We start from the raw sequence: 16,529 nt of genomic DNA, 5'->3' as shown, positions 1-16,529 counted from the left end.
TCAGTTATTGCCCTTGACGATCAGCTTCTTTTGTCGACCTTTGGTCGTGCTGAAGTTTGTTTTTCAAGGGTCACCGAAGCAGCCAATTGTGTGATCATTGCTGCTTTGACTCCCAAGGCTGGAACGCATATTGTTTTTTACGAGAGCTGCTTCAGATTGGAATGTGCTGGATTTGTGGAGGTTTCTGTTGACACATGTTCATGATGAGTAGGTATCTTAATGTTATCTCGACTATCAATTGTTGTTGGGTTTATCATTATCTGACGATCATACTAGTTCCGATGTAGGTATCCCTTACACGCTCCTATTATCGTTTCTCTCTCGAATTAGGATTGTGTTAGGTTATGCCTAATAGTCATAATATAGGTTTGCTGGTCCTTTGTTTCTGATTATGGATTGTAACGAAACTTGGTATGGCCTATGGCTAACGTTTCAGTTGTTAGGGATTCGAGCTAGGGGGGTTGTAAAGGATAGCTATGTCGGGGTTAGAATAATTATCAGATGATGCCCTACCTTACACTAAATAATAGTCACCACTACAACCTATTGACCAACATGATACTCCACACTTCAAAATCACTTCATTCCGGATCTGCTTTCCATGCTGAAGTTCACACATTCAACTGTCTGATAACTAATTACCATAAATCTCACATATAGGCCTATGCCTTTTTTGTTTGGTCATGTGAAGTAGATAAAAACTTTCTTTTGTTCTGAGGTTTAGATAAAAATGATTTGCAAAATTGGAAGACAGTAAAATCCAGGGAAGGATGCTGGCTTGCCTGCTCTTTTAAAATATATAAAACGGCGCATATAATCCGTCAAAGTTAGCGTTTATTAAAAATGTGTAATGCTGGAATCGACGTATAAATACTTTATATTGGAAATAATGTTTAAAATGAAAACACGCAGCAACAAGAAATATATATAATAAATACACCGAATAAAAATGTAATTTTATCAAATGACTTAATTCTATTTAGAGACATTAAATAACGGAACACAATTTTATGGTATACTACTCCTTAGTTTTATTACACACAACGTTTCAACAATCTACATTGTCATCTTCAGGTGAAGTGAGGAAATACGGTACAAGAAGTTATATATATACACAAAAATATAACATTAGCAACAATTAATTAGGGATTAGGAGTGGCAGTAAACCTTAGTAAAAAAAAGTCAGGTTGTTGCTAATCTTTATATATTTCTGTCCTACCTTCTTAAGGGTATTAAAGTCCTAAAGTGTCGAATCTCCATATTGATCACGTAGATAATCCTTTAGCGACATTTAGGGGTAGAGATCACATTAAATAATGGACACAATTTTATGGTATACTACTCCGTAGTTTTATTACACACGTTTCAATAATCTACATTGTACAAGAAGTTATATATATACACAAAAATATAACTCGACTGCTGTAGATACTTTTCTGAATTCATCTGTTTTGATAGAAGACACAGAAATGACGCTAGGATTGAGAGTGTGACATGGCATGCTTACAATAAACTGACATACTTTTATTTTGAAGATCCCTTGCATTCTTGAACTCTTAACCGCCAAGAGCATAATCATGACTTTGTAAATTATTGTTGTGTTATTGCTACAGGGAATGCTTACCCCTTAATCAGCTGTGTACCAGATTGTGGTCGAAAACCTACATTCCCTCCGTTATTAAATATAATGTTTATATTCTCGTCAATATTTTATGATGTATGTATTTAACTAATATTTTTTAATATCCCAATTAAGTGCAGAGAAAAGTTTACCATTTTGATTTGTGCTTGATAAATCAAGATGTCTTTTGTAACATATATTAGGTGGCCAAGTGAAGAAGTAATACTTTATGGTGAATTAACAAAAAGTTACCCAAGATTAAATGATAAACCAAGAAAGTAAGAGACTAGAGTCTTACGGAAAACCTGATTCAGTCATTTGGAAAACCAGGGTTAAAGATAGCTTGCCAGGCAAGGTAATATACGCCCACTGGCAGCTTTGATTTTGAACATAAATATTTAGCAGTACAGTAACAATCACCAGTATGAAATATTCAACCTTCAGTCATACACTTCTTTTGAACTCTTTAGGGCGATACTGAATAATATTGAGTATGAGTTATTGTCCTAGTTCTTGAAAACGTGTTCAATCTTTAGCTCGTGAAAACTCTAGAAGACAAATATTCAATCTTCAACGCGGTAATCAATAATAGACCACGTTTTGTCAAAATTCGGCAAGAATCATGACTTCCAGAGTTTTTATGAGCTACAAATTGAACGGGTTTTCAAGATCAAGGGTAATAACTCATACTAAATATTTTTTCGATTTTTCTCATTTTCAATAGGCTTTATCCATGGGTGATAACAAACACTCAAGCCGAATTTCGTTAAAAGCCGTCAAGAGTTGTGCCTTCTAGAGTGTTTACAAGCTAAAAATTGAACGCGTTTTCAACAATAAGGGCAATAACACAAACTCAATATTTTTAGATTCTTCTGATTTTCAATAGGATTCATCCTTGGGTGATAACCAACACTCAAGCCAAATTTCGTTAAAATCCGTCAAGAATTGACCCTTCTAGAGTGTTTACAAGGAAAAATTTGAAGGCGTTTTCAATAACTCATACTAAATATTTTTCAATTTTTCTGTTTTTCAATACGATTTATCCATGGGTGATAACCAACACTCATGCCAAGTTTCGTCGAAATCCGTTAAGAATTGTGCCTTCTAGAGTTTACAAACTAAAAATTGAACGCGCTTTCAAGAACAAGGGCAATAGCTAATACTAAATAGTTTTCAATTTTTCTGATTTTCGATAGGGTTTATCCTTGGGTGATTACAAACACTCACACCAAGTTTTGTCAAAATCCATCAAGAATTCTGCCTTCTAGAGTGTTTACGAGCGTTTCAAGAACAAGGGCAATAACTCATAGTAAATATTTTTCGATTCGTCTGATTTTCAATAGGGTTCATCCTTGGGTAATTACAAACAACCATACCAAGTTTCGTCGGAATCAGTCAAGAATTGTGCCTTGTAGAATGTTTACGAGCAATTGTGGACGGACCGACGGAAAGAGGTGACGGCAATATACGCAATATCAACAAACCGACTGTCCTTTGACGACTTCATACACAACTCTTGACCCAAAGGAGACCCCCACACCCAAGAAAATAATGTAGAAGAAATATGTTAAAAAAATTCCCATGGGAGGGGCCCAAGAGTCCACGGCCCCACTCATCTGTTATGCGAGCCTACAGATCCTTCCAGGGAATGGCCCTGTAGTTTACATAGATGCAGACAAAAATTGGCAAAACAGTAAAATCCACTTAATCAAGGGAAGGATGTAGGCTAGTCTGCTCTTTTAAAATATACAGAACTGCGCATAGGCCTATCTATAGCTTTAATTAAAATGTGTTATGATGGAATCGACGTATTAATATTTTATATCGGAAATAATGTTTAAAATGAAAACATGCAGAAACTAGAAAGATATATAATAAATAAACCGAATAAAATAATGAAAATAGGCCTAAGTGCGATCCTCGTCTTGAATTTTATCAAATGACTAAATTTTATTTAGAGACAAGTAAGATTTACCTCCCTTCAGTCAGTAGATCTGTATTGTTATCTTGTCAAACTTTAGAAATTCTAATTCCCCGTCTATGGATGCGAGTCGTAAAATTGTATAGGAATTGAATTTACGAAGAGGTTAGAACAATAGGCTACCCTATATAGATATAGTGTTGTTTTTAGGCATGAAACATCTCCTGAGACCTGTGCTTGAAATAAACAAACCAGGCAGGCTACTAACGATCTGAACCTAAATACGAAACCTGACAGAAATCCAAAAGAACTTAAGGCCAACTGACGAAACATAGGTAGGCTAGTAGCTAATGAACTTTCACATGAGGAGGTACATATCAACTTAAGTATTTCATAATGAAAAGTGGTGTCAGTTGTCTAGAAGAGTAAGCATAGGCCTACCCTGACTGGAATCACACCCATCATTGCTCCCCAACACACAATAACTAACGGCCTACAGGTGAAAGTTACCCTAGCGCTAAGATTCAGCTTTACTATCGAGGATTGCCGAATACATACACATCAATCAGGAAGGCGAAAACGAAAAAACGTGCCTTGACTAACGAATTTCAAAAGTTCAAGGGGGGTAACTGAAGAAAATATTTTCATACAATTCAAGGGAGGGAACTGATCAGAACAGTTATTTTATGACAAGAATTTTTAAAAAATACACCCCGCATCAGTAATACAGCCATCGTGTCCAAACCACACCCCCATTCGTCATACTTCCTCGGGGCAAAACCCGTATTAATGATACATACGATGTAAGGCAGCGTTTTTTTAATGAAAAGTGGACTCCAGGGGAATAAACATACACTAGCCTAACCGGAAACACATCATTCTGCCATTGCTGCACAATGTTACAATGGTATTACATTATATAAATTTATAGTCTAGGCTAACTTATGCACCTATGTCTAATACAGCATATGATTATAGTATATATTAAAATCACCGGTAGTATTTAATCCATATAGATATGAAAAATACAGTTGGGTACCGTCAGTGGTTGCACTGGTGTAGGTATGAATGGCCATTCGGTGAAACACTGGCATTGCATCCTTTTAGGCCTTAACAACCTTTTGCAAGAGATGGGAAAAATATAGATACAGAACTTCATTTTTATACACCCACATGAAATGGGTCCATCTGTCCACAACAATTGCTCGTAAACACTCTGGAAGCCACAATTCTTAGCGGATTTTGATGGAATTTGTTTTTAATAAAACTGTTTGTAATAACCTAAAGATGTTGAAAATTTAGAAAAATCTAAAACTATTTAGTATGTTTTGTTGCCCTTGTTTGAAAACGCGTGTAATCTATACCTTGTAAAAACTCTAGAAGACAGATTTTGACGAAACTCAGTGGAGTGTTTGTTATTACCCAAAGATAGACCCTATTGAGTCAGCAAAATCAAAAATATTTAGTATGAGTTATTAACCTCCAGCGGTCTTAAAAACACATTCAATTTTAAGCTCAGTATCACATCTAGTGGTGTTTCAAGGAAGCAATATGTGGGGGGTGGGGGGCACAGGCCATTCTGTCTTCACTATGTAACATGATAATAAAATTTAAAATCGGGGGCCACGGCCGGGCCAGCCTCTTTTCTGGGGGTGAGTGACCATGACCACCCCCCCCCCCCCCCACCCGCCCCTCTTGCCTCCGTAGATACGCCACTATATCACCCCCAAAAGACCAGGGTAAGTGTTTGACTGAAGGTTGAATATATCATACTGGTGATTGTTACTGTACTGTCAATATGTTTTATTCGAAATCAAAGCTGCCAGTGGGTGTATGTTATCTTCCTTGACAATCAAGCTATCATTTATTTGATAGGCTATGGAAAGTTAACGATAACTATAAGTTCTAGCCCTGGGCCTGAGCCTGGATTGATAGCATAAATAAATGAAACACGGAAGAATAGAAATTAAGTTATAATAAACTTTAAAGCTATTTTAGGCCCCAATAATAGCTGAATGAATACTTTTGCCAGAGTATATCGTTAACATTTTTTATGTAGCCTAGGCATAACTATAACTTCTGTGTGTGACTCAGCAGCATCTCAACTATACTACTAATTTATAGTAGAACCGTAGAGGAGGCACGGAAAAAACGCGCACCTGTTTATAATTAATGGTATGCCTAATTAAAACATTACTTTGATCATTAGTTTTTCTGTTTCATTTTTTCTTTTACGGCATGAACCAAGCATAAGATTGTTGTTATTACTATTACAGTGAAAAATAAGACGGCTCTTGAAGAGAGTGCCGATGTGCCATAGACTTCGATCAATTTCTAGCCGATAAGCACGGAATGGGAATTTTGACCAATCAAAATCGTGTATTTTTGTAATCTCTTGATGAAGTCCGCCATATTGCTGAACCCTTCCACCACACCCAAGCCGTCAATAAAAATACTGTGGATTCAATCAGGGCTTTATATGCCCTTTTTGAAACCCAACTATTCTGACTGTATAAATGGAATTGGAAAATATTGTTGCAAATACTGTTTATTTAAAAGCACGTGAAGGTAAGGTTGAATTTATATGAAAAGGGTCGTGTTTACATTTTTTTCGGTCTGGCAGCGAAATTGACCGATCAGAGCATTAATTTTTTGACTTTATTATTTCATTTTTCAATTTGTACTTCATTTCTTTTGGATAATTGAACCATCCACTTGATATTCTAGTTTACATGCCACTGGTAAGAACTGATTATTTTCGTAATACATGGCAGTTTTGTCTGACCCAATAATTTCCTTACTATTCTCTCTACTCTTCGACACTGACAGTCTAAGTTCAACTGAATGAAGAATTGAACTTTGTTGGCTTTTTTTTTATCAATTGTATAAATGATTCAGGTTCGAGTTTTATAAACTCATTGATATTATAGAAGCATTTTTGATTGAATTACTACATATGATTCAGGCCAGCACATAATTTAAATTTACTCTGCATATATTCACAGGATTAACTGTCAAACACTGTAACAGTCCACTGTCAAATGTCATAGCTCACAGACCATCACATCAATACTGTACAATTCTCTACCCTAAATAAAACCGCTAACCAGGATAGCATTGTCACAGAGATGTAAATTTAAATCAACTCAAAGACAGAAAATATGAAAATTATAAAGATGCCACTTGAGCACACAAATCAGATAAGCTTAGTTATAAAAAAAACTAAGTCTATTTCCAATCGACTGATACATTGGATGTTGGTACCAGCCTCAGTCTAACAGATTATAATATATATAGCTTACATGCATTGATTTTGATAAAATAGGTAAATTTTAATATGTGACAGTTCACTTGACATTTAGGCCTACTAGCTATTATATGACTAGCCATTTGCATGTATTTTTACCTTTCTAATGTTCCCATTTGAAGTTGTTCTTGTGATTTAAAAAATGATTGTGAAGTCATAAATAAATTAAATAAAAATTGGAAGGATGGAAGCTCATGTAGTGTCCCAAATCCGATAAACAGTATACTGTGCCATTTATATCAGTCAACACCTTTGCGTTTGAAAAAAGAAACTATGACGGTTTTCTATTTTAGTTAAATGAACACTAAGAATTAGTCCTATTTTCCCTTTGCTGGTGTGAGATTTGTGTACTGAACAAATGTAGGTCAATCAGCTTGAGACAGACTTTCTTCCTGCAAACTTTTTGCTGAGTAATGCTATAACATTTGTCAATCCTAGGCATTTTCTGCAATGCTGAATCTGACTGGGTAATGAATAGTGAATTTCATTGTGTCTTCTTGGGCTAGACTGTTTACTTCCGGTATTTACCAGTGATTTGTCAAGTGATAGTAATATTGCGATCTAACTATAGTCCATAAATTTAGAAACTTTCAGATGCTATAAATGACAGCCCTTCTCAAGAATTTATAGAATCGTTGGACGCAACTTGAAAAATGTTATTTCACCATATTATGTATTTCTGAATTTCATATTGTTATTCTTGTCAAAATTGTGAATGTTATTTTATCTTATGTTTAAATACTGGTAGTTTGATATTTAGCTAATTATAAATACTTGGATGGGTGGGGTCCAAAATCAAAATCACTCTGTCAAGATCTCTCATTAATATACTCATGAGAGAGTATATGAACACAAGGACAGAAATTGGAGTTCAATAATATTTGGGTCATTTCATGTCAAGTGGACCGCTTTTTAGGAACTTGGGAACCAGACTTTCTCAAAACGTGAAGAATTCAGCGACCATTTGAATTTAACTATGTGGACAGGGGGTCAATATTTGAAACAAGTTGAAAATGAAACTTTGATAACAAGAATATAACATACATCAAACTCGTATCTCTATGTAGCAGATGAAAACATTTTCTTCTAAATTGCAGTCTAAATCTAGTCAGAAAAGAGCTCTGTAGATTTAAAATGATAATATATTTATTATCTGCTCAAAAAGTTATACTAGTTTGAGGAATAAGTTTACACAATGAATAGTATAAGCATCAAGATTTCAGTATAGAAATTTTAATATATATATGCCATCAAATACCCAAGGTATATGTGTATATAGTCGGTTAAATACAGTTTCATAACAGTTTTATTTGATTTAATTTATTGACATTTGTAGTTGATCTCTTTATTATGAGTGTATATCTTTTGAATTGTGGTCTTACTGGTCTTTTTTCTCTATTTTTAGGTGGCGGTGGTAAAAGAAAGGGAAAAAGTAAAAAGTGGAAACAAATTTTACGATTTCCTCATATTTCTCAATGTTTGTCTATGAAGAATGAAATACGTAAGTAAAGTTATATTTGACAGTATTAAAGTTTACCTTCCATTGATTTATCAATCTTGCTAAACCAGAGCAAAAATTCAAAATAGGAGAATACTCTAGTGTTCTGCTAAAATGGATTTTGGATACAAAGTCCCAACAGTCTATATTTTGTTCCAATCACCCAACCATCTGCATGTTTACATTTACGTGTATCTGATCCAATATCTTAAAGGTGAACTCTACTACTAGGGTCTTGAAAACGCATAACTTTTTATTCACTGCAAAAAAATGAATGTTTACTTAAAGATATCATATTGTAAAGGTTCTGTTAAGTATCTGGTAATAATTTTCATACTAATACTAATAGGTAAGAGTGAAATTATCTCAAAGTATGTAAGTCATGCATTTAGATAAATACCTAAGTATATTTTAAGAGGTTATAATTAGTGCTAAGTGATGTTTTTTTGATTAAGTATTGAATATTGATAGTATGGTTTAATTCGAGACGTTGTTTTTGTATCTAAAGGTATTCAAAGACTACACTTGAAAATACGACACAAAGGGTGTTTAAGGAGTTTTAAGGGAGAAAGATGTAGTAATTGGCCCTTTCTGTGTTAATGTATTCTCTTCAGTATGTAAGTAGGGATGTATTCTTGGCTTGACATTAGATGTACAATTTGAACTAATTCTCACCTACATTTGGGGGTATTTATGTTTGAAAACTTCGAAAAGCCTGGGGCATACGAGAGTATTTTATCGGCAGATAGCTGCAAATTTGAAATTGCTCAAAAAACCTGAATTGCTGACATAAAAAATGTTAAGATAATTTAGGCTGATTATTTATGCCGGTGATTAAAATTGCTTCTCTGCCTGTGTCCTAATCGAATCAAGTCATTTTATATTCTGGTTACTGAAGAGACAGTTCTCTCTTTTTCAAAAAATGGAAATGATACACTGCAATATATCAAGACATGTTGCAATGGACAAAAGAAAATTTTGAAACAAATCTTTTTTGGTTTTGTCCATGCAGCTTTAAGAATGTTATAGGTCATAGGAAGTAAAACAGTGTCTTGAGTTTTCAGATGAAAACCTGACCTGACTTTGAAAATGGCCATTGAAATTTTGATTCTACTAAGCTTATACCGTACCATAAGTAACAAAATCTATCAATTTAAAAAACAAATTTCATCTCAAAAAGATAATTTTGTGATCTTTGATGTCACTTGTCATTTGTATCCGTTGTTAATGAATTACTAGAAGGCATTATCCTCTTCATGTTTGTTCTTTTTGGCATTTTATCAACTTATTATCTAATTGATAGTTAAACATCTACCTGGCATCATATTGTTACTTCATTAGAAGACTTTAAAGGATTTATGTATCAGATAGTGATATTCAGATTCAAGGCATAAAACTACATAAGTCTTCAACTACATCTAACTGTGTTTATAATCTAAAGCCATAAGCTTATATAAAAGTGAAAAAAAGAGTCTAATTATTTCCCTGTACACATTATTCAAAATTTATAGCCTGGATTATCCAGATACTGAAAATGAAAACAAAATGAAAAACAGGTTTTTCTTAATCTTTTTGAACTTTGAAAGGACAATTTCCAAGTTCAGTATACTCTGTAATCTAACATACATTGGGACCATAAACAAAATTGGATTAGCAATATTGTTGGAGTACTGTACTCAGAAGTTTTGAGATTTTTCAACCTACATGTTACGATATTACTATAGCAATGCAAACGGCCGGTGGTGGCGCTGCGAATCGCCGATTGTAAAAATGGCCAAATGACAACCCCAAAAAGTAGGTGTCCTGTTACGGGCTACTACAGGCACACAAGGCATATATTATTTCTTAGTTTAAAGTATATTTTGAGCGGATAATTTCATATTATTTCATTATTTGATCAGAAGGTCAACTTTCACTTTTTGGTAGGTCTATCCTATGTGTGTGTTTAACCAATTCAGGTTTGGGAAAGTAGGAGCTTAAATTATGATTAAGTTACATGTGTTATAAAATAGTTTTAATCTTATAATGACTTGTTCAGTATATCACTTATAAAATGAGTGTGAAGAAATCATACAAATAACGAAACATATTTCTCCAATATTTACCCCATTCATCATGGAATATCTCGAAGACTAATCAAGATATTTTAATTCTGTAAAGTTTTTCATCGATAGGAGAAATGAATATTTTTTCATGTAGAATTTCATGATGTTATCATCAAAAATGACCAAGTTATGTGATCAATGAAAAAGAGAAAAATTTTCATTTTCCACGCCCACTTTTTAAAGATCTTTAATATTGCATAACTTTTTATTTTTCAATATTTTTTGGTTCTGTTTTCACTTTTTCCAACTACTAGTACACCATAACCCATCTACAAGAACAAAATTATTTTATTTTAATTATTTCTATTTTCCATTTGTATTGCTACTCAAATGTGGCTTGACCTCGACCACATTTTGCAATATTTACATTAACTTGAAGGCCATAACTTAAAATCTAATTAAGATATTTTTGTGTCTGTTAAAGTTTATCAAAGAGAGCACATATCAATCTCTTTCTAGTCCAAATTTCAAGATTTTATCTTTAGAAATAGCGAAGTTATGCTATCAGGTTGTATTTTCACCTAAAACGTGAAATTTTGTCATGTGCCACGCCCATTTTTTGACAGGCTAAAATATCGCATAACTTTCTTATTTTTCAATATTTTTTAGTTCTGTTTTCACTTTTTAAAAACTACTAGGACATACAAATCCACCTGCAAAGAAAAAAATTTCTAACTTCATTAAGTCTATTTTCCGTTTGTATTGCTACTATATATAGCTCAGTGACCCAGATAAGTACCTTTCAGTATAAGACAATAATAAAGGACACTTCAGTTCAATTTTTTAATTTCCGTAGTGTCAGGACCACTGATTAGTGTCAAAATTCGTAATACACAGAATGTCGGAATACTAAAAGTTTTTTAAAATGACTTAAAAAGGAAATAAAGCAGGACCAGAAAAGATGTCAGATTACTCAGAATGTTGGAGTGCTCAGATGTCGGATATCACAGAGTACACCGTAATTCAGTAGATCAAAATAATGATTTTTAGCCAAATCCTGAAAGTTTGCATCCTTTCCAGCTGGGATCTAACCTTTAAGACAAAAATGGTTAATGTACAATACATTACAGCTTATTATTCTACTGTTTGTTCCCTGATAGGTTAATGTGTCCAACTAGAAAACAGATTGTGATACAATAGCAGTGAGCCACTTTGTCATATTAATTGTAATTTGAGTGCCTAAATGTATCCAAAATCATTCACCATATAATTGATCTACAAGTTTCATGTTTCAAATTGACTAAATCAGAAGATAGCCCCAGTGAGAAAATCTCAAAGTTCATTCACTTCCTATGACCACCATCCATAGTACAAGGAAATTGCTGAGAAATTGATAATTAGTTATCGCCCCATCGCTCCGTCCATTCACATTTGTCGTTTCATCACTCTAGAGACAACAATTCTTTATGGATTCTTTTAATTTATATTTTGTAGGTCATTGTCAGTATGAAGTTGATCCATATTGATTTTCGTGATGATCTGATAATTTTTCATCGAAACATCATGTCCGACTTAGCGTTTTCACTCTATTTTTATATGCCCACACGTAGTAGGGAAGCATATCGTTGTTTTCCGTTTGTCCGTCAGTTCACATTTGGCTCGTGCTCACTCTACAGGCTACAAACAATGATTTGCATTTGAAATCAAAGCTGGTGGTCAACTTGCTTCACAAGGCTATATCTGGTATATTTTTCAATGATTTATTGTTTTTTTTCAGAGTTAAACTACAAATATATAATTGACCAACAGCCTATAGGACGTGAATTATTCCGTGAGTTTTGCAAAACAAAGTCACTTCTATCCAGAATAATAGACTTTCTGGATGCAGTGGTAAGTTGACACTTTTAATATTGTATATCTTATATTGTGTTTCAGCTCAAAATCTATTGATTATCATCCACAATTACTTGAATTAGGGTGTGGTTTGTGATATGACAATGTGTATTCAAAATGATGATGTAATGATACTCTAGACTAGGTTATATCAAAAGATCTATTTTACGTCAATAGACAGTTGACTATGGGTGCGGAGGTTTGACCACCTATGCAATGTCACTAAACTTACATTATTTAAAGGAGATATTATATGAGAGAGTATTGTCATCTCTTGGAGAAAAATTTAGAGACAGAGACGTAATACAAAGTTCTTGGAAAAAGTTTTTGGATGATTTCTTTAATAACCTCTAGTCATGTCAGTCACAATTTCTACATCTATTAGATGAAAGCAAATTGTGTATTTTAAGCAAACACACATCATATAAGTATTTAAATTTCATTCATGTCATCTCCATCATATAGCAATTGAAACCTACTGTACAATCTTTCTAGATGTATACTTGTATATATGTCAAACCAAGATATACTAAAAAGATTTGATAGAACTCCAAATATTCTCATTTTAACAAAATGATCTAGTGTTATTAATTAATAATACCCAGGAACGAGCCTTAAAATAAGAGCAGTTTTTAAGAAACCCAAAGGAATGATCTATCTTTGTAAAACATGATATTGCTTTAATAATAATAATACAATCCTATATAAGAAGATTGGAAATCTATTATTGAAGAAGTCTTCAAGAAGAATAATGAAACTAGGAAAACTATTTTGAGCAAGATAGAAATCCTAAACAGTCTTCAAGTTATAAATTATTTTTCATCCTTGGATGATAATGTGCACTTTATAACATAATGGGTAATAAATGATTTATGTTTGTCATTAAACAGTCTGTTTCAACATGCAGACACAATCAGCAGATATTGATCACAAAGTACTTGCTTTTCAAATGAACTCAGATGATTAAAGGGGTGTAGAGTCATTTCATAAATGTCCTTCAAATTAAAAAAAAGAAAACTTTAGATCAGTTAGTGGAAATAGTTGGGTACTAGCAATCATAGCCACCATTGAGCGCTGTAATAAATTGTAGATCCTTGGAGAACTATCCCGTTGTCAATATTTCCTGTGCACCTTTATATACATGTTGAGCTACAATTTTGACCTGATGGAACATGTAATGCATAATATGCATCACAGTTATAACAATTTCAGGTTTTAAAATGTTGTCTTGTATCCAACTCTTCAATCAAAGGTATGCACTCTTATGTTTTCAGGATCAAGGAATACAAATATACTAATAACCTACAAGTTTCAATAATCAAATCAGGGGATTTATTATTCGAGTTTTTCTCTACACTTGTCAAAAGCTTTAAATTTGATTTGTTTAAAGGGCTTGACTGGTTTTAACGTGAAGAATTAAGCTAATTAAGTGTGAAACTAGATCTAAACCCTGTATATGCTTTCTATAAATTTACCTGGCCACAGAGGAATCATTTAAAACATCAAATTTGAAGTTAACTCAATGTGTTTTCTCATGAATGATTTCTTAGCGTCTGGGAGAGGAATTCCGAGACAATAGACATGCGCAGAAGGTTTTGTTTACAAATGAGGACAAATTTTGCGATCAGAAAAATTAGTATTAACTTGTATTACTTTGTATTAACTTTGTTTGTGTACTTCTCCGGTTGTTACATGTTAATTATGGATTATTATCATTATAGCAAAATCGTTGTTCGCTACTTTTATTTTTTACTGCCTCTTCCGGTTGGAAATATGTGTAGTTAACGCTGATTGGTTCAATTGGTCCAATAAAATTAAGCTCTCATAATCATAGATATCTAAGAATAACATGCACATAATTGGGTAGTTGCTATTTTCCAGAACAGTAAAAATGGTGGCCACGAGATTTAAAAACTTTCATAATCCTTTAAGAATTATTCTATCGATTGTGACTTAACGCTTGGATTTTTCACGCTGAAACTTTCATGAAAGGTAAGGGGCATCTTCGATGTTGCCACGAAGAATTATGTATTTCAAGACCACAAAAACTCATTGAAAAACTGTCTAGCCCTTTAAGCAATAGAAGGTTAACAGATCCTATCAAATAGAATTAGATTGATCCAAATGGCATTGTGATTCCTATTTAATATGGAACATGACCTAGATCTATGTAGGTCACAACCATTCCACCCAGATTATGTTCAACAATCTTCTAGGTACGTGTACCTTCATTTGAATTTGTTGAAATTCCATTTTGATAAGAAAACTGTGTGGGTTTTACTCTCTAGTCTAAAAATTGACCTTGAAACTGATTACTTGTACAAATGGAAAGCTTATAATGAAAATTGATAGGCCTACTCAATAGTAGAATTATTGATTTTTTGACAGACAGACTGGAATGAGAGTCATCTGATATAAAATGACATTCTTTCACTACCAAATTGTGATCAAAGCAATCTAATCTTGACAGAAGAAATTTCTTGTGCCTTATTTGTTGATTTGTTTTTTCTTGAGGTCTTGAGGTGGGCTTCATTAATCATGCTTAAAATTATCATTACTATGACCATTCTTCAGAGGTCAGAATGAACCTTGTGTTAAGTCTTCTCCTTCCACTGAGGAAACATTGTGTTCTTTTCACTCTCGTAACTTGATAATTTTTAAATGATCGTTTTGGAACCATTTTGAAATTCAGACTGCTATGATGAAATGATTTTAAAAGCATAGAATAGAGCATGGAATTGAATATTTGCTTAAGACTGTTGTCACTTCTATAGTGTTGATCTCACTGTAGTTATGGTGCATTGGTATAAGGTGCACACAAAAATGTCAAATTATAGGAAGTGATGATGGTCTAAATCAATGTCATACTTTTCTGTTGAATGGTGGTCTAATCAGATTTTAGATTCAAGTTTGAAAAATGCTATGGACAGCAGACATTAATGTTTGCTGGTAAAGCAATTTTTTTAATGACTAAAGTTTGAGGTCTATTTCTTCACACAAATGGTGACTGAATATTTTAAAAGAAATGGGGCTGAATTTTAACTAAAGCATGTATTTTTATGGTTATGTTTGGGAAACTAAAAATGATCCCTACTGTATTGCCATCAAATGTCACCAGATCAACTGCACTTGTCTTGTAAAAATCAATGCTTAAAAATCATTGAAGAACCAAATTACAAACTCTAATGAAATTAAAAGTGTTAAGCTTCAGTTAACTGATTGTTGAAAAAGCTGAAAATAAATGATAATGTCAAATAATCAGTCATTCTAACAACTTCAATGTTCACTCTTCAATTTTGGTCAAGAAAGTCATTCATTATTCCGTTGGTCTTAATCAAAGAGTGACTGTGTCAAAAACATGATAGGAGAAAATTGATTTTTCTTTGTGAAGAACCTTAAGAACAATGATATCGAGGATGTACCAAATGAATTTTCTGTTAGTCAATATTGCTTTGTGTGTCCTTGAACATATAAGCTTACTTATTTTTTTTTGTAAATTGCAATTGATCGAATGTATTTCTTTAAAGGAATTGTAAATTCTGAACTGAAATTCAAACTAGTTTACAATAAGTTTTTTCATTTAAAGGCATTGTAAAGACGTTTTCTAAAATTTGAATGTGTATCGGGGACACAGATAGCATCAATTTGCACCATTCCAATCAGATGTCTGTGGATCTAGAATTTATACTAATACTAAGTGTTTGATGACATTGCTAATCTAAAAATATTCTTTATCACATAAAGTCCTTTGTGATTAGTAATGTACTGAAGCGTATTAGGGCCATTCATTTTCTTTTTTTAATTTTCAAGTTAGTAACTTGAATTTTCAAGTTAGTAACTTGAATTTTCAAGTTAGTATGTTGAATTTTCAAGTTAGTATCTTGAATTTTCAAGCTAGTATCTTGAATTTTCAAGCTAGTATCTTGAATTTTCAAGCTAGTAAGTTGAATTTAGTTACTTGAATTTTCAAGATACTAACTTGAAAATTCAAGATACTCACTTGAAAATTCAACATACTAACACACACTTACTTGAAACTTCAAGTTACTAACTTAAAAATTCAACATACTAACTTGAAAATTCAACATACTAACTTGAAGATTCAACATACTAGGTAATATGTTGAATTTTCAAGTAAGTATATGTTAGTATTTTGAATTTTCAAGTTAGTATGTTGAATTTTCAAGTTAGTATGTTGAATTTTCAAGTTAGTAACTTGAATTTTCAAGCTAGGATGTTGAATT

At 33.0% G+C, this 16,529-nt stretch overlaps 1 protein-coding gene across 1 annotated transcript in view; it reads left to right on the top strand.

The window, feature by feature from the left end:
• Positions 1-6,058: 6,058 nt before the first annotated feature.
• LOTGIDRAFT_117728 (hypothetical protein) overlaps positions 6,059-16,529 on the top strand; it is a gene marked incomplete at both ends in the record, with an annotated part of 20,277 nt that continues 9,806 nt past the window's right edge. Inside the window, 3 exons of the mRNA XM_009056009.1 lie at positions 6,059-6,110; positions 8,255-8,350; positions 12,170-12,282. Coding sequence (XP_009054257.1) covers positions 6,059-6,110; positions 8,255-8,350; positions 12,170-12,282 — 261 coding nt within the window. The remainder of the gene's footprint in view (positions 6,111-8,254; positions 8,351-12,169; positions 12,283-16,529) is intronic.

Source organism: Lottia gigantea (assembly GCF_000327385.1).
Source record: "Lottia gigantea unplaced genomic scaffold LOTGIsca_26, whole genome shotgun sequence".
Taxonomy (NCBI): domain Eukaryota; kingdom Metazoa; phylum Mollusca; class Gastropoda; family Lottiidae; genus Lottia; species Lottia gigantea.
This window is presented reverse-complemented; position numbering and strand designations above follow the sequence as displayed.